The following is a 19292-nucleotide window of genomic DNA, read 5'->3' on the forward strand; positions in this document are numbered from 1 at the left end:
GCTCAAATGGTTTTTTTTTTTTTTATCCTCACTCAAGGACATTTTTCCATTTTTTGTTTAGATAGAGCGGGAGGGAGAGAGGAAGAGAGAGAGAGAGAGAGAGAAACATCGATGTGAAGGGACACATCGAGTGGCTGCCACCCGCACGACCAACCAGGGCCGGGGACAAACTGCAACCGAGGTACGAGCCCTTAGTGGGAACCGAACCCAGGTCTCTCTGTACCGCAGGCCGACGCTGTAACCGCTGAGCCAAACCGGCCAGGGCTCAAATGGTTTTTAAACATAAGATGCTCAACTGAACAAATGACAGTTTTAAACTATGAGATCATTTTCTTCTCAGAGATCAAAAAGTTGGATATGGGTACTGGTTAGGACGGGGGCGAGACAAGCACTCTCATCCATTGCAAGCAGAGGCTGCTGCATCGTGTACGAAGCTGTTTTAATAAAAGCTGTCCGGCTGGTGTGGCTCAGAGGTTGAGCGTCGACCCAAGCACCAAGAGGTCGCCGGTTCGATTCCTGGTCAGGGGACATGCCCAGTGGGGGGCATGCAGGAGGTGGCCAATCGATGTTCTCTCTCATCAATGTTTCTATCTCTCCCTCTCCCTTCCTCTCTCTCTAAAATCAATAAAGAAAAATAAAATAAAAGCTATCAAAACACTCTACACTCAGCACCTCCCCTTCTAGGAGTACACCGTAAAGATCTATGTACACATGTACATACGATGCATACACAAACAAATTTTACTTATTACATCAAAAAGATGGGATAGATTTAAATGGCCATCGATTGGAGACTGGTTAAATAAGTTACTTTCTATCACTCTGATGTAAATATTATGGTTTTAAAAATAAATAAGATAGGTAGATAGGTGTACAGATGACAGAAACAAGATAATGTAAACATAGAATAATCTGAGAGGATTTGTTAAATTAAAAAAAAAAAAATGTTGCCCGGCTGGTGTGGCTCAGTGGTTGAGCATTGACCCATGCACCAAGAGGTCCTGGTTCGATTCCCAGCCAGGGCACATGCCCAGGTTACGGGCTTGATCCCCAGTGGAGGGTGTGCAAGAGGCAGCCGATTGATGTTTCTCTCTTTCTCCATCTCTGTATAAAAATCAATAAAAATATATCTAAAAAAATGTATATGCAAGTCAAGTACGGTAGTGGAGGGCCAGTTGTGACAGACTATAACCGAGATGACAGTCACTGACTTCACTCCAGGCCTACTCAGAATCTCAGGGGGGTTTTAGAAATTTCCTTCTAATTCCTCCACTTCTTCAGGTTTTTTTGTTTTGTGTTGGCTCCCGTGGAGTCGGGCCGCCCCGTTGTTTGTGCCATGTGGCTTTTCAAGCCCGGTGCAGACTTTCTTGCCACACGGGCTCACTCACTCTCTCGATACTGCCTTTTGGGAAGAACCCAGGTGTCTTGCAGAACATATGACGGGAACTTATGGAATGCATACTTCCCCTAGTGCCACTTCTCTTCTAAAACGTCATTCAGCGTGTGCTGAGCAGTGTGCCCAAGTAGGACCTGGGGAGGACGGTGAGCAAACTAAGCTCAACTCACAAAGGGGGTATACTAAGCATGCTAAGTAATTAGAATACAAAAGGCTTTGTGCCACCAAAGACCTGTCCTAGCAATATTGAAGGGGCCCAGATGCACCCCTAAGCTAGCATGTGAGTGAGGGGCAGGGGTTCAAATCAGGAGAATGGCTCCAAGGAGATAGTGTTTGGACTTACATTTACTTGTAGGGCAATATGCGGTATAAACGCCGGGCCCCCAGCAGGTGCACAGAGGTGCATCTAAAGGTGTGGAGAAAATCAACTAGAGAGAAATGGAATGGACCACAAGAGATCTCTTATATCCGATTGAAAAGGTCTGGATTTTAATATGATCAGATTTATAGTTTCAGACAACCAACCTACTCTGAGTGGGGACAATGACTCAGGGCAAGACAAGATCATGATGGCTTGTCCTACTTTCTTAAGGACTAACATCAGGCTTTACTTCTGCAATTGCCTTATCTCCGCCCACCTCTCTCATTCCCCATCAGTTAGAATTTTCACAGCTCAGCGGTGAAACCACAAGCAAACGATTCAAGGAGCTAATCCTTGGTTATGTAGACTGAAATCTACTTCTTGGTTCTTCATTAACTCCAGGAATTTTTCTTTTTCTGTAATTACCTTAGGACAATGTTTCCCCCCATAGTTATCAAATTTAGAAAAATCATTTAGGTTACAAAACAATTCTCATTTGATTTATACTTTAGAAATAACCATGCCCGGCAGGTGTGGCTCGGTGGATTGAGTGCGGTCCCATGGACAGAGGTCCTGGCTCGATTCCCAGTCGGGGCACCTGGCTGGGTTATGGGCTTGATCCCCATTTTCCTGAAGCAGCTGATCGATGTGAGAAACACCGACGTGTCTCTCTCTTCTTTCTTCTCTAATAAATCAATAAAAACCATATTGAACAACAACAAAAAGAAATACCAGCAAGAAAAACTGATCTGAATTCTAAGGACTGCCCTCCTAATCTGATGCCTTTATTGCATTTAGAAATTAAACTTGATGATGCCTTAGACTTAAAACTAAACCACTTTTATTTAATAACAAATTACTTCCTTCAATTTTGTTTCAATTTCATGAGTTCTGCCATTTGGGATTTAATTAACCAGAAATAAGATCTGGCCTTTAGAGCTGCAAGATTAAAATATGGTCTAAGTTAAAGGCATTAAATTAGAATCAGTAGTTTCACGTAGCATATTTTGTTGTAATACTGGTTCCTTGAAAACCTGTGTATCGCTATCAGCATCCCAGCTACCAGGAACGAATACAAAGACTTTTCATTGTATCAGTTCTGTTTCTTTAGAACCGTCCAACATGCTCTGTGCTGTGGGTGTTTTTATTCCCATTTTCAGCACTAGGAGACTGAAGCTAATAAAGCATCTAGTAATGAGTGGTGTTCAAACATGTGGCTCTAAGGCTTATGCTCTTCTCCTTTAAACCTCTCAGCAGAAAATTTCATGTTAGTATAAACCAGCTGTTCTCAACCTGGGGGGGGGGGGCGCATTGTGTCCCCCACCCCAGGGAACATTTGGAGACATTTTTGGTTGTCACATCTGGGAACGGGGGGAAAAGTGCTTGCTGGTACCCAGTAGGTAGATACCAGGGATGATATCAAACAACCTACAATGCATAGGACACCCTCCCCCCGAAAAGGGTTACCCAACCCAAAATGTTAAAAGTGCCAAGATTGAGAAACTATAGCATAAACAAAATATTCTTCAAAAAGTCGCCTTATAGACGCATTACTACCCTACCCTGCTTTTTTTGGAAATCAATGTTTAGAGTCAATGAAAATAGCTTTAAACAGAACCAGATGTGTTTAATACATATATGCATGCACATTTTTAATGCAGCTGAAAAATGCTTTGAGTTTATGCTGCAAACACTGAAATGATCGCAGAACTTTGGAGGTTTCAACCCCAATATAAAGTTATACACTGTCCTATAAATGCAGGTGGGGAAACACAGATGTATGTTTCACATTTCCACTGGTGTGTGATTGTTCTGATCTTTACTGTTTAATAAAGGATGCGAGGGGTGGGGGAAGGAAACCTGGACTCAGAAAAGCAAGGAGGAACATCATATTGAAGCTTTACAAAGTAGGTTTAAAAAAGAAGCACAATGAAGCCACACCATGAGGCAGGAAACTACTTTCTTAATTTTATTTGAAAAGTACACAAGTTCACAAAACTAGAGCAAGTTCTTGCTTTTTTTAACCAAATTTGTTTTTACAAATTTCAAAATCTGCACCATTGGATATTTAAGCCAGAATACAAAAGTCATTTTTGAAACTGACACTATCAATTCTCTACTTGCATATGTGAAGTGTTAAAATAGTTTTTCTCAGTAGTACATGTGTATTTATTATAAAAATTCACAGTTAGGGATGAGAATAAGTGAATAGGTGAATTGTGGTTTTCTGAACACTTGTGTTATTAAGTAAGTTAGTAGAAAACACAAAGTTCTCCCTTGATTGCAGCTTTTAGTGTTCACGACCAAAACCAAACCCAACATTTTCCACACTCTTAAATTACGAAACAGGACACTTTGTAAAACTTGATTTTAATTAATAGTAAGACTCCAGAGGCATAAAATATTTGCTGGTGTTACTATCTGTAAGACAAACAGAACTGCTGCAATTCACAAATTATTCTTCCCTGCTTCTAGAACAATAAGTAGAATTTGTGCTCAGTGATGGACCATATTTTAGTGTCAAAATAGGCAAACAAGTAAAAAATCCAACTGCAGAGCATGTTATGTTGCCTTTATTGCAAGACTATCCAAAGGCATTTGAAATATTAAAACTTGCCCAGAACATTTATACTACTAAACACAGAATATTACAAAGATGTATGTACATATATATATAATATATATAATGTCACAAAAGCCACTAAGAAGTTAAAATGGTGCCAACATTTTCTACAAACTACCCCTTACATGACACATCAAAGCATTAGCCACATAATATGGACATTTTCTGTTCACACTGGAATAAGGCATTTGAAAGCCCTAAACACTGTGGAGGTGAAAAGAGATGAAGAAAAACTTGAACTATTCACATAACTTCAAATTTACATGCTGCACGCATACAAAGGGACAGAGAGGGTTATTTTAAAATGCCATACATCACAGAATTCGATATCCAACTTCATGCAATGAGTTCTTTTGATATTTAATCAAAAGGTTTACTCGCCTCTTCACTTAGTCCTAATTTATAAAACTCAATCTTGAAAATTATCTTTTTAATAAAAATCAGATATTAATTCATACCGATAATCTAATTGTGTTTCTTGAATTAACCTCCCCCTAAGACACACTCTGGCTGTATTTCCACTGTAACAATTTCATGGCAGATTTCTTTTTTTTTTCCTTCTAATGGGAATATTAGAATAAGTAAACACCTGTAAACTACATATTCAAAGCACAGAACTAAGGTATCACTTCTTTTCAAGTTATCCTGGCTGACTCAACAAGACAGTGTCGAGTCTCTTAGGTGTCAAGTGGAATCCACTGCTTTTGCCTGGAAGACACAGGGCCGTGCCTGACCGATGCTAAGCTCCCATGGAAACGCTTGAACACCGTTTTTTTTTTAAATGTTTGATGATTACCAATAATATTTCTAGAATAAATGTTTGATCGTTGCTTCAAATGAAATTATCAGTGAGAATCCCTGACGAAGTCAATTAGAATGAACTCTGGATTAACAGAAATTTAAAATGAGAGGAGCTGAAGACATAGCCTAAAATGGAATTCTGTCCTCTTAAGTTTCATAACACCCAATAGGTCTCTTCAGGTTACACAACTGATTTTGTATTAGCTCGTTTCACAGGGTACAGGTGGTGTGGACCTGAACTAAAAGCATTTCTGGAAGAGATTCTGACTAATAGCTAAATCCCAGACCAACTACAGACTCTAAGGCAAGGAAAACCTTACACACGTCCATTTTTGGTAGTAATTTCTAGTTAGATTGATAGCATAATCTTCATTACATGAAAACGAATAGAGAAGACCAAAAGTTGTTTATTAAAGTTTGTGCTGTTCTTATACTATTGTATAAATAAGTGTATTCATATAAAACAGACCAGACATCAAAAATAGTTACTATTATAAAATCAGAAACACAATCAATGAGTGTTGGAGGAGTTGCTATTTGAAAGTCTGTATGAATAACACAATGTTAGCTTGTATCCAAAAGGAAGAGAAGAGGCAAGACTGTGTGTGTGAGGATAGAAAGGTGTCACAGTGATGCTTTTTTAAGGAACAGTACCTTCACCTCTAAGCACCTTTCAGGTGATAGTGAGCTCATAGGCACCAGAGATTCTTAATAAAAATTAAATTACCCCAAAGGCACAAATGAAAATGTTAACACAAGTATAAAAGCAATATTATGTAAGGTTAAAAATCTATTTAAAAATGCTTCCAAATATGTAAAACTATACACTAATCCATTACACAAACATTCCGCTTAAATTTACCATTAAAAAGTATACACAATACTCTTACTAATAATAAATTCACGCTGACATTAATGTATAATGCAGCATGTACCACCACAGCACCCGAAGAGATGAACAGAAACCAACTCCCTACAAAATCTAGGGAACAGGTTTTGGAGCTAGGGAAATAATTTATTGCAGACCTTATTGACTATAAAGAAACTGTTGGCTCATTCTACTATATCCACACTCCCTCACCATCTTAAGAGAAATACAATAAATTCACTTTCTTCTACTAAAACAGTATTTAACACATTTGGCAGTTAGGCGTTTTCCTTTCCTTTCTTTCTTCCTTTTTTTTTTTTTTTTAAAGAATAAAATCACTTTCACAAAACTAAGCCTCAACTTTTCAAAAAGACACGTGGGCCACACAATAGCAACTGTGCCCCTACTGCGTCTGGAAGACAGAACTGCTGGAGGACTCACTGGCTTGAAACGTATTTGTCATTCTGAGTCTCTGAAGAGAACATCCTTCAGGAACTGCAACCGGGAAGGCAGATTTAGGATTACATGTTTCTAGAACATATAACATGCAACACCATCCAAAAACAACAAGAACAAAACACTGAACTGGAAAAAAAAAAAACTTTTAAAAATTTGGAACCAACAGGGAATTTCAATCTGTATCTGCCAAATAATAAATGAGTTATAATTTTTTTTTTATTACAAAAATAGCAACTAAAGTGGAGAGCCAGTATTTAGCTGGGAAATGCAAAATACTCCACCCTTGCTCTGGCTGGTCACCATTCGGAAGATCACGACAGGCCTCAGGGATCAGATTACTCATCACCGGAATCCATCCATACCCCTGGCTCTACATAGCTGACAACCAATTTTCTAAATAAATCCACAGCCGCCCCTTTATTTTAACATATAAAAGAGCTTGCCAAGTCTGTTGCCTGCAGCAGTCTATCAATCAAATACTTAAGAAATCATTTCATAAACAAGGCTCATGAATTTCTCAAAAGTAAAACTAGTAAATTCTAGAACACTGTAGTGTTTTGATGTGAGTAGAGCGATTCCAAACACATTTAGAGTTTTCCAAGAACAAACATAAAGGTATATAAGAATTTTGCCATGAATGCTTCTTTACCAACCCTGGGTCATCAATTGAGAAAGGCATCCTAAAAATAACGGCAGATATAAGCTACTACTTTCAGGGGATTCAAGGATCAACTTGGTGTGCATGCGAGTTCACCAAAATCTTCCACTATAATTTCATATCCAAGGTGCTACAGCTTACAAAGTATTGATTATTTAGAAACTTATACAATCAACCTCTTATAGGAAATCTTTCTCAGATGGTGAATTTGTCTTTAGTAACTTGAATGCCCTGACTATTTCGATAACACCAAACAAAAACTGTTTCTTTGAGGCTGGCAGCAAATTTTAGAACAGAACAGGTTCTGGTATTTCAACAGGAGAGGGGGCGGGGCAGAGGCCACCGCCCTATACAATGGACCCGTCCTTGCTCTGGGCGGGGATCATCACAGGCACCGCCCCCATCCTACTGAGGTTGGGGGCGGGGACCTTGGCGGGGGCGAGAGTCGGACTTTGAGGGGCGCGTTCAAAGTCTTCGCTGGGCACCTGGTTGTACTGAGTCTTGGAGTAGCCGTCCATGTTGGAAGGCGACATGGACCCCAGCGACGAGTGGTTGCTGCCGATGTAGCTCCTGGCGGTGGACGTCCGGCTCTTGGGAGGAGGCACGTCTTCCCTGAGAAGCAAAGATCCCAAAACAGCTCAAAGAACACGTGTGGGCTAGGTAAGCATTAGGCACATAAAATATGTGCGCCGCACAACGACAAAGTGCAATGTCACCAACTGTGTGTTTGCTCCCTCGTTCTCGCTGACGGAGTATGCGCCCTCGCACGGAATGAAAGGCGGTTTTCACAAAAATGGATGATTCCATAATGTTGTCTTACAAGGAACACACCTCAAATATTTCATGTTCCAGTACAAGTAATCAAGGTAATCTAATTACAGTCATGTAACACTTTGTAGCTGATAAAGCATTAACACCTACAGATATATTTCTACCAAAAAAATAGCCTTTGGGTTATGAAAGTTACTTGTCTAAGACCTTAGCAGAAAACTTAACAGATTCAAGTCTGCAAAAAGTAGGAATTCAGGCAGAAGAATTTCATACCAAGGACTGACAAAGAATATATATCTGAGCCCTGGCTGGTTTGGCTCAGAGGTTAGAGCGTCAGCATGTGGACCGAAGGGTCTCGGGTTTGATTCCCGGTCAGGAGCATGTGCCTGGGTTGCAGGTTTGATCCCTGACCCCTAGTCGGGATCATGTGGGAGGCAATAAATTGATGTGTCTCCCATATCAACTGCTTTCTCTCTCTCTCCTTTCCAACAACAACAACAAAAAAATTGTGAAATATCCTCAGGTGAGGATTAAGCAAAAAATAAATAAAAGGAATATATACCTGAGTTAACTCTAGAAATAGGAGTGTCCAGACCCCACCTCATACCTACCAAATGTCAATTTCCTGGATGTTATTTAGTTACATTATTATTGTTATTTATTTTTGTTAATCATCACCTGAGAATATTTTTCTATTGATTTTTAGGTAGAGTGGAAGGGTGGGGGTGAGAAACATAGATGTATCACATTGATTGGTTGCCTCCTGCACGACCCCCACCAGGGCCTGGGATTGAACCTTCTGAAACCCAGGTACATGCCCTTGACTGGAATTGAACCCACAACCCTTTGGTCTGTGTGCTGATGCTCTAACCACTGAACAAAACAGGCCAGGGCACATTATTATTTTTTAAAGTTTGATAATCCAATATGCACTTCTAGTTAAGATCTACTGGTTTAGAATATTTAAACAAATAATAAAATCACATTATCAATAGTTCTATAAACTACCTCTGTCACTAGATACAATCAGGTCATTTTCTTTTTTTAAACCTCAACATCTGGTCCTTTCTTTTTTAAAAGGTCATGCCTGCACTTTATTAGGAGAAGGCAGACAGTTTTGAGATAAGTCATCTTGTAGTGGTTCTTAAAATAGGGTGCAAAATTGGAGAGGGGCCGGGAGCAGGGCACAGTGGAGGCTGGCTGGAGCTACACACTTGAAATGGAGAGTAAAATCTTTCAAATGCGTTGAGGGGAAGAGCTATAGCTGTTACCCAGTTCTCACAGGGATGAATGCTTTGGATGGTTAAGAGAACCAGTGCTTCAGACATAATAAACATAGTATACACCAATCAGTCAGCTCTTGTGTCACGTAATTACCTGATATCGTGATGAACTTCCTTTTCATATTTTTTCTCCCTGCGCTTTTTATGACAACAAAAGACGATCATACAGATGAGCACCAGTGCCAGCAAAGTTCCTATGACAGCTCCTGCAATTGTCCCGGCTCTGTTTGAAGCTGGAATAAGTGGTCATAGGAAAATAATTAGTAGTGAAAAACAAAACAAAAAACTACAGTCATATTGACGACTGACAGATTGATCTCACTGTATATATTAACTTTAAGAGACAAAAATTAGCTTTTCGGTCCAAGGGGAAAATCCACTAAAAGAACTTTCTTTTGCACTGTATAATCTATTTCAAGCATAAACATGATCAAACCAGATTAAAAGAGTTTACTATTCCCAGCTATCTAAGCTGGTATATAAGGATGTTCCAAATAGCTCGTACTTACAATGGCTACATATGGTACGGAAGTTGATTTGACAACTCTTATCTTCTTAATGCTGCTATAATTATGCAGGCTTTATTAATAAAATGTAATCTTTCCTTTCTGTGACTTTGGAAAGCTCATAACCGAGCCCCAGAGTGCTTTGCTCACAGTCAGCATCCACTTGCCCTCAACACACACTTGCTGACAGAACCAGAGGGGGCTGTATGAAGACAAGGGAAGCAAACATCACGACAGACAGACAGAAGATACTTACGAGGAACAACGTCCAGGCGCAGTAGGCACTGATCAGAGCCCACTCTGTTGCTCACTGTACACTTGTAGGTCCCGGAGTACTCGGTAGTGGCATTTTTCACAGATATAACAGACGAAGTCATTTCTATGAAAAGAAAGGTCGGGCAGAGCAAAACCCATTTTTACAGGATTGCTGAGTTTTTAGAACAGGCAGACCCTACTAAGTTTGACAATCGGGCAAAAGTGAGGGAGGCTGACGCTGGGTGCAGAGCTGCCCTGGCTATGAACATGCTCCACGCCACAAAGGCTCTTTGGTGCAGCAGGAAGGTCTGCAAAACCCATTTCATTCCACCCCACCCCCCACTGGCCCTGCATATAGAAGAAATACAAAAGAAAGTAAGAAGGGGTCATACAAATGATAAATTTGGCTCTTAATTTGAAAAAAGAAACAGAAGTTCAGAGAAATCCTGCTGAACCAGGGTGGGGAGGGTGGAGACTAGTTTGAATAATAGGTTAATTTTAACAAAGTGAGCAATTGGATTTAATAATGTAACTTTTCAGTTAAAGTCACAGAGGTGTTTTTCAGATGTTTTTGTTTCTTATTGTTTTAACAGACACACCATGTGTAAACTACAGTATCTTTAACATGAATCTAGGCTCATGAAACTTTTCAGATCCAGCTTGTTACAACTTAGTCATTAATGTTAAGATCACAAACGTTTTCTGATAGTATTATCTTCAACTAAAAAACATACACCAAAGAAACCAATTGTAGAATCCAAAACGGTGAAACTATTATACAAAGATATATATGACAGTAAGTTGTCATTATAAAATCCTGATTGCTCTGTATAGATTTCAGTCTAGATCAGTGGCACACAGTACCGATTGTCTAATCAGCTGTACCTGTTATCAGGGCTGTGGGCAGTTTCTGGGAGTTGGACAATTTTTGCCATTCATATTGCAATGGAAGTGAACCTTCTTTTGGTTCACATTTTAGTTTGAAGTCATTTCCAATTTCTTCTGATCCATCAATGTAACATCTTGTACCCGAAGGCTTAACTGAGAAAAGAAAATAAGTTATAACTTTACATAAAAGAATGGGATTTATATTTACGATTACTTAAAGACAGAGCATGCTGTACAACCACAGGCTCATCATCACATGGCTCTGGGTTCAGAGTTGACCAGACTGAATGACTACAACCGGTAACCAACACACAACAGGCAAGACTGGGCTCAGGCAAGCAGCCACCGGACAGGGAGGTCTGGCAGCATCTCAGGTACAACTCTGTGCTCACGCCTGGAAAAAAAAGCAAGTATGATGTGCGCTGAGCCTCGTCAGACTCCAGGAAGCTGCCTCCTCCATCCCTAACCTGCTCCTCCACCCCGTGCCTGACATGGGAGTATGTGCCATGTCCCATCCCTCTGCTGCCATTACTGTGCCAATCGGGGGTTTACAATAAGTAATGCTGATAACAGGGACGATTCCCTTGGTGCAGCCTGGACCAATTAATGTTCTGCATTTACATTAACCCCAAACCATCCAGAGAGCAGCATTATAAATAAAAAGGTAAATCTGAGGCTATATTCCAGGTCTCTGTGGGTAACTGTTTACAGAAGCTGCTAACCCTATTACCTGAAATTCCCCCAACACTGAATTAGCACCTTGGCATTTCATACTTCCTTGTTAAACTTTATTAAAGCATAATATACATACAATAAAATGAACACATTTAATAGTGTGGTTTGATCATATTCAACAACTTGTTTACACACACACCCACACACGCGCACACCCATCTGCTCCCACGCCAGCCCCCTCGTGCTGGCTGCAGTCACTGCGCTCTCCACCTGGCTGCCGCAGGAGCCACAGACTGGATTCTGTCACCACAGATTAGTCACACAAATGGAATGATGCAGTAGGCACTTTCATCTAGCCTCTTTATTTGTTGTAAGGTTTTTTTTAAAAAAAATATTTTCTCTTTATTGATTAGAGAGAGGAAGGAAGGGGGAGAGAGAGAGAGAAACGATGAGAGAGAACATTGATTGGCCGCCTCCTGTATGCCCCCCACTGGGGATCAGGCCCACAACCTGGGCATGTGCCCTGACCGGGAATCGAACCGGCAACCTTTTGGTGTATGGGTTGGTGTTCGACCAGTGAGCCACACCGGCTGGTTGTTGTAAGGTTTTTGAAATTGATCCATGTCATCTATTTTTTTTTTAAATCATTCTTTTTTATTGCTGAGTTGTATTCCACGGACTGTGACATTTAGTTATCCATTCATCTTTTGGTGAACACTGATTCTGGCTTTGGGTTAGTGTTAAAACCTAATTTGCTAAACTGACCAGGAGCAGTGTGTCGTCAAAGTCAGCCTGCCTGACCAGTGAGGAAGGCGCTACTAGGAGCTGTGGAAAGTCACCAGGCAAGACAGGAGAGACTGAACGATTCTAGGAGAGTCTGAAAGCAGAAATCGATTCTGAATTGAATGCCATTTCTGAGGCAGGATTAGGAGAACTGGGAATTAAACTGGTGACGAGGGCCATTTAGCAATTGTGTGCCCTCCTCAGTAAAGGATGGTTAGTGCCGAGTGGGTCTGGGAGCAACACCAGGGAGACAGCAGGAGTCTGCAGTTTACTGCAGCTCCGTGACCTTGGGAGAAACAATGTCCCCTCTAAATTCTGCAGCTGGCTGGATGTGTACCTGTCCTCCCAGCCTGAGAAATGGCAGAACTACTTTTTTTTTTCTTTTTTAGTCTGAGCTTTCATTCAGTCCTGGATGAGCCTTTACTCTTTCTCTACTGTGAATAAACGTAAATAAACAATTATGAACAATACTGCTTGAACACTCATGTAAACATTGGTAAGTTTTCCTTTTCTCAGTAATTGCTGGGTCATCTATAGCATATGCATATTTAACTCTAAAAGAAACTGTTTTCCAAATTTAACCAATAGGATCTATCATGTCCAGTGAGGCATCTTTAACCAAGGTTGTCAATCATGATCTCATTTCTTCACATTCTTCTCGATAATTCTTCAATCTGATAGTATTTCTTCCCTTCACCTGTTACTACTTGTGTTTTTTCAAAAGGACCAACAGATGCATTTAGCTGCACTGTTGATTTCCTAAGCAAATCTGTCTCCTTTTCAGATTGATCAGTTGCCCTGGAGACTACATGAATTGGACATTTAATCAGTTTTGCAAATGGTACCATCCTGTGTGTCTTGAACAAAATGAGCTTTGTTCTTCATTTCTGCAGACTACCCATAAATCCTTTATTACATAAAGGGCCCCGGGACATGAGAGCAATGCTGTGTACATCAAATATCTACTGGTAATTCAGCAGACTCACTCTAAACCTCATCTTTTCTTCTAAAGATGGCCCCTTCCCATGTACCAAACATACCCAATAATGAGCAGTTACTTAAAGTGACCGCTCAGGAAATCCAAGGCCCCACTGAGTTTGAGATCTCAACAAACTCCATCCACAACAGAACAAGATTTTACCAACAATGGTTTCTGAGTGTTGCCCTGGAGTGGCCCACCTGCTTTCCAACCCCAACCATGACACTAGGGGAAGGTTAATTCTTCATCCGTGGCACCTGGCTGACAGAAAGACAACCACGAAGAGATGTTTATCCCCTAATGTTTCTTTGATCTAGGGTTCGAGAATACCTGGACGTTGTCCTCAGAACATTTGTGTCCATGATCCTGAGCACAGCTAGTAGTTCTCAGGTAAGGTGCATTGCATCATGAGCCTGCACGTGGCCAGTGCCCGAGACACGCATTGCATCATCACCCCTCCGGGCTAGCGGCCCACCTCAGTCTACGGGAAACACACTCCAAATCCCACATGGAACAGGCTGTACAGGGTGGGGCCAAAGAAAGTTTACAGTTGTTCATATGGAAAATAATACAATAATTAATAAATTACATAAGAATAAACTGTGTTCCAACATTCATTTCTTGGAATGTCAATACAGAAGAAATTAGATGATGGGTATACTCTCAGGAACACGCTAGTATTTTTGGAACAGTCTATAAAACCAAAATTATTTCAGAATAAAAAGTGTGTGTGGGGGGGAGTTCCTGCCCTATATTAAAGGCTTCCAAACCCCCGTGTTGACTAAGCCACCACACAGGCGGGGCCCACTGTGTGCTGGCGGCGTGTGCTGCACACGCCCAAGAACCTGTTCACGGAGAATGCTCTCCTCCTCCAAACAGCTCAGCCTGTTCTTGCCAAAGGGCTCAGTACTGGGCCCTCCCGGAGCTGTGGGCGAAGGCTCCGGTGTGGCCACGGTACTGGTGAATGCTGTGGGTTCTCTCTTAATCCCCTTCCAGCTGCAGTACTGAGCTGTACCCACACACATGGCTGGCGCCTCTGACAGAGCAGGGCAGGCCCTGCCCATGCAGCATCGCCCCTCACCCCCGGGCCACTAACAGCCATCACGGGTCCCGTCCACACAGCGCCCGGGCTCAACGCAGCAGCTCTCATTCCTCTGCAGACAGCCTGGGGCATCTTGAGATGCCCACGGACCCAGCAGCGTTCGTGCAGAGCCTGACAGTGAACCAAGCAAGAGCCTGCTGGACCGCCACTTGGCCTGGTCCCTAGAGCGCCCGGCACGGTCTTTCCTGCTTAGACGGTCTACGCGGTGGTTCTCGACCTTCCTCATGCCGCGACCCTTTAATACAGCTCCTCATGTTGTGGTGACCCCCAACCATACAATTATTCTCATTGCTACTTCATAACTGTAATTGGCTACTGTTATGTCTTAGGCGACCCCTGTGAAAGGGTCGTTCGACCCCAGGCTGAGAACCGCTGGAAGCAGAACTTCACAGTTGGGTGTCCTTCAATCCTCTTTCAAGGAATTACAGTGGTTTCTCCCCCTGCATGACTCATCTGAAAGCATGCAGTGGAGCACTACCAAATTCTCCGGCTCTGAGACACACCCAGGGGATCAGAGGAATGGTCCCCCCCTTCCTGTCAGCACTCATTCCCGCTTCTTCCTCGTACCCTGCAGCTAACCCCTCCCCTTCCCTGGTCTGAATCCAGGGTTTACTTGGCCACGGTGATTCCCCACGGAGGTAAGGAAAGATGTCAGAGTCAGCGCTTCCCACTGATCCACTCTGAGGAACCAGATGTCAGGACTGTGACTTCAATGCAGAAGTGCCATCCCCCTGGCCCACAGTCATGGCCGCGGCCCTCAGTGCCTTGGCCATGCTACTGTCCAACCTCGGTCCCTTCTGGGATACGTGCGGCCTTGTGCTACAAAGATTCCTTCCGTGGTCAGCTGCAAAGCCAACCCGGAACCTGGTCCTGCAGAATCTCCCCCCCACCCCACGCACGCGCACACAAGCACACTGAGCTTGTCCACACCTCTTCTGGGGATATGTGCCAACTGCGTCCCTCCCAGTGTACGTGCCCCATCGAACAGGGATTTCACAATAAAGAATTCTGATATTCTGATAAACTGGTATACTCTGCTTGGTACATCATGAACCAGTTAAAATTCCATATATATCTTAACTCAGTGTTTTCTGGAGTAGTGTTAAAAGAAGATACATAGTCAGGGTTATAATCCCAGATATGCCTGGGTCTGAGACATGACTTCAGACAACCTACTAAACTTTTACCTGCTTCTACATTTATAAAAAGAAAGGTACCTCCACGTTTACTGAATGTCATCAGAGAAAGCTAGAATTTTCGATGTTATCATAGTCCTTTTCCTGGTCCTCGTTCAGGTTCACTTGCTTTCATTCCACAGGAAATATTTGGGATGGGTGCCATTTAGATGAAGCAGCTTTACCAGGATGCCGGGTGCCACTCGGTGACGCTGCCAGCAGAAGGCTACCCTCACCACCAACACAGCCAGCACGCGGGCACAGGCCACCACAGTGCACGGAGACTGTCCTTGTGTCTGCTCTGACATTCACCTTTTAGAAAAGAGTGATGTTTGCCTGGCCGGTGTGGCTCGGTGGTTGAGCATCGACCCACGCACCAAGAGCTCGCTGGTTTGATTCCCGGTGAGGGCACATGCCCAGGTTGTGGGCCCGATCCCCAGTGGGGGCATGCAGTAGGTGGCCAATCGATGTTCTCTCTCATCGATGTTTCTACCTCTCTCTACCTCTCCCTTCCTCTCTCTCTAAAATCAATAAAGAAAATAATTTAAAAAAAAGAGAGAGATAAAAGATTGATGTTCAAAATGAATCTGGTATCTAAAATGCTTAACCCCTAAGTGGTTTTCTAAAACAAGAGGAATTCTGTTTGTCATTTGAAGGGATTAAGGGTGCTTGTGCATGATCACAGAATCTAGAGAAGGACAGTAAACTGTGCAGTCTTTAACAGCTTACAAAAAGTTTACACTTATCTCCTCCTTAACTATCCTAGGGAGAGCTACAAGACATCCTAGTGACCATGTGGCTAATCCCCTCACTTTAAGAATGAAAAACTGTGATGCTCATGTATCTGACATCTAAGGGTCTTATGCCAACTCAATATTCCTTCTACCAGACCGATTTCCTCCATTCTAAATACTCCAATCAGTCAACTTTGAAACCTCATATATTCTTTGGGTAATGTAGTTTGAAAAAGTTTCCAGTACATATAACAATTCTGAACTGAATGAGATCAAATAGAGATTTAATGCTAATTACATCTTGCAATGTTTCACAGAGGTAGGCTGAAGCCAAGGAAATACAGATACTCTTTAATTCTGAGGACACCACCAAAACCAAAACAAAACCTGGATCCCCAGTTCGTGGCTCAGGCTTCTGTTTCTATATCACAGAGCCTCTTCAATGTACTTTCAAACACTTTTATGAGTTTCACAAAGCAACTAGTCACATATTTTTTTGATCCAAAAAATAGGCTAGCTTTATGTTTTATATTATTTAAGGACAGAATTACTTCAAATGTTTAAACTGTTACTCTAACAGCTAAGCTTCCTCTCACATGAATGCTGCCACTATCCTGTCTGATGACTCACCCTGTTAATAAGTAACATTAACAAAAATAACTTACCAAGAACTCGAAGCTGAATCTTCTTATTTCCAACACCAGGGGCTTTTTTCACTTTGCACTGATATGTGCCAATATCTGACAACTGTAAATTTGTTACATTTATTGACGCATCACCGGATTTGAGGTCACTACTTGTGAAATGTACTCGTCCTTTTAGATCTGGATAGTAGTCGTCATAAATTTTGTCTCCGGAGTATAAAATAATCTAAAAGAAAGCCAAAATAAGCCAGGAAAACAACAACCAAGCAAAACTTGTCTCATTAAAGGAGCTCTGGGTACACCATGCCACTGAGGGGATGCCCCCGCCCAAAGAACACTTACTGCAAGGAACCCTACATTTATTCAGATCACAGATTTGGAAACAAAAAGAGATCAGTATGACCCTTGAGCATGGTCACACGCTGTCATTTTAAATGTGGAAACTAGGACTCAACATGATTAAGTAATGTAACCCTGTGTAAGAGTGAGTTCGTGAGATCATGAGACTGGACAAAAACACAGGTTTCTGAATTCTATACACTGTTTCTCGGCTACCAATCAAGTATATACCACCACCATTCCCAAAAAAGGGCGTGTGATAATTTACCTGTGAAATCTAACAATGACAAAAACAAAAAAACACTCTCCCGCAAACAAAAACAGACATTTATCTTAATACTAAGTTGGAGGGTTAATATTTAATAACTGAGGGTTCTAGACTCTAATAGATAAAAATCGTAAAACAAACCTCAGGACTTTTCAATTAATCTGTGAGAAAGATCAAAGACCCTTTCCTGTTTCCACTGAGTTTTCTGAGCCAGTTACAGACTGTAATGGAAATAACTAAAGGCTAAACTTAGGGGGGGGGGGGGATTCTGTGTTAAACCTGACTTGGAAGAGAATTATAATAGTCACCTCTAATTACAACTAAAATTAAGTTACATGCTTCAGGAATTTTCACATTTGCTAACACAACACTTCATTCGGATCATCTGAGACCCAAGGGCCAAAGGGCAGAGCTGCTCAACTCAAAGAATACTCAGAAAACACGACTGCAGTCTACCTTCTGCAAACGTTTTTTTTTTATCTGAGACGTTCATTATGGACAACAGTACAATCAGAATAAATGTCCTCTGGGAATTTCTTGAAGGCTGGGACTTAGCTTCTCGTCTGTGTCATCACCTCCCTACGCTGACCCCACTCCTAACTCTCTAAAGATCTTTAATTTACATGTTCAGTGTCTGCTTCTAGGAAGCACTGGAGCGCAGTGTGCTAAGTAAACAGTTGGAGGGCCCCCGGCGGACTTCCTCTGTAAACACAGCCATTTGCTCCCTCTCCTTCCACACCTACTCGTCAACAGAACCTGAGAGCTCCCCCTGTGTGTTTATTCACTAAGGAATCCCCAGGAAGTTCAATGTTCTGTACTTTCAACCCCTCATTTTGCCACACACACACTTTAGAGTCTTTTGAAGAAGGAAGGCCTGACAAATAAGGTGTGTTCCTGCTGTCAGTTATTTTGTAAACTATCGTAGTATTTCCCACAAAAATAATGTCATAAACGACAGTTAAGAAATGGGGAGCTGCCCTGGCCGGTTTGGCTCAGTGGTTAGAGGATCGGCCTGCGGTCCAGAGAAACCCGGGTTCGGTTCCCGCTAAGGGCACGTACCTCGGTTGCAGTTTGTCCCCGGCCCTGGTTGGTCGGGCAGGTGGCAGCCACTCGATGTGTCCCTTTCACGTCGATGTTTCTCTTTCTCTCTCTCTCTCTCCCCCTCCCCCTCCCACGCTATCTGAACAAAAAATGGAAAAATATCCTCGGGTGAGGATAAAAAAAAAAAAAAAAGAAAAAAGAAATGGGGAGCTGCCCTGGCCGGTTTGGCTCAGTGGTTAGAGGATCGGCCTGCGGTCCCGAGAGACCCGGGTTCGGTTTCCGCTAAGGGCACGTACCTTGGCTGCAGTTTGTCCCCGGCCCTGGTTGGGTCGTGCGGGTGGCAACCACTAGATGTGTCCCTTTCACGTTGATGTTTCTCTCCCCCCCCCCCACTCTATCTGAACAAAAAATGGAAAAGTGTCCTAGGGTCAGGATAAAAAAAAAGAAATGGGGAGCCAACATTTACTGGGCACATTGGGTCCCTCCTCACAACCCTGCAGGATGTAGTCTCACCCCACGTATCCTTCACCCCGGAAAGCGGTAGCTCTCACAGATGGACTTCTGCAAAGTCACACAGCTGAGATGCAACTGAATTGGCAACTTTAGTAAAGTTGACTTTATTAACATTTCTATATGACTTGTAGGCTTACAAAATACTTATGCACACAGTATTTCAGAAAATC

At 42.2% G+C, this 19292-nt stretch overlaps 1 protein-coding gene across 1 annotated transcript in view; it reads right to left on the reverse strand.

Annotated features, from left to right (window-relative positions):
- Window positions 1–7490: 7490 nt before the first annotated feature.
- CXADR (CXADR Ig-like cell adhesion molecule) overlaps window positions 7491–19292 on the reverse strand; it is a 38914-nt gene continuing 27112 nt past the window's right edge. Inside the window, exons 3-7 of the mRNA XM_036243760.1 lie at window positions 16983–17187; window positions 10867–11022; window positions 9983–10105; window positions 9315–9453; window positions 7491–7778 (exon numbers count right to left, since the gene is read on the reverse strand). Of these exons, the coding sequence (XP_036099653.1) occupies window positions 7514–7778; window positions 9315–9453; window positions 9983–10105; window positions 10867–11022; window positions 16983–17187 (888 nt within the window). The 3' untranslated portion in view covers window positions 7491–7513. The remainder of the gene's footprint in view (window positions 7779–9314; window positions 9454–9982; window positions 10106–10866; window positions 11023–16982; window positions 17188–19292) is intronic.

Source organism: Molossus molossus, unplaced genomic scaffold (genome assembly GCF_014108415.1).
Source record: "Molossus molossus isolate mMolMol1 unplaced genomic scaffold, mMolMol1.p scaffold_m16_p_5, whole genome shotgun sequence".
Taxonomy (NCBI): Eukaryota; Metazoa; Chordata; class Mammalia; order Chiroptera; family Molossidae; genus Molossus; species Molossus molossus.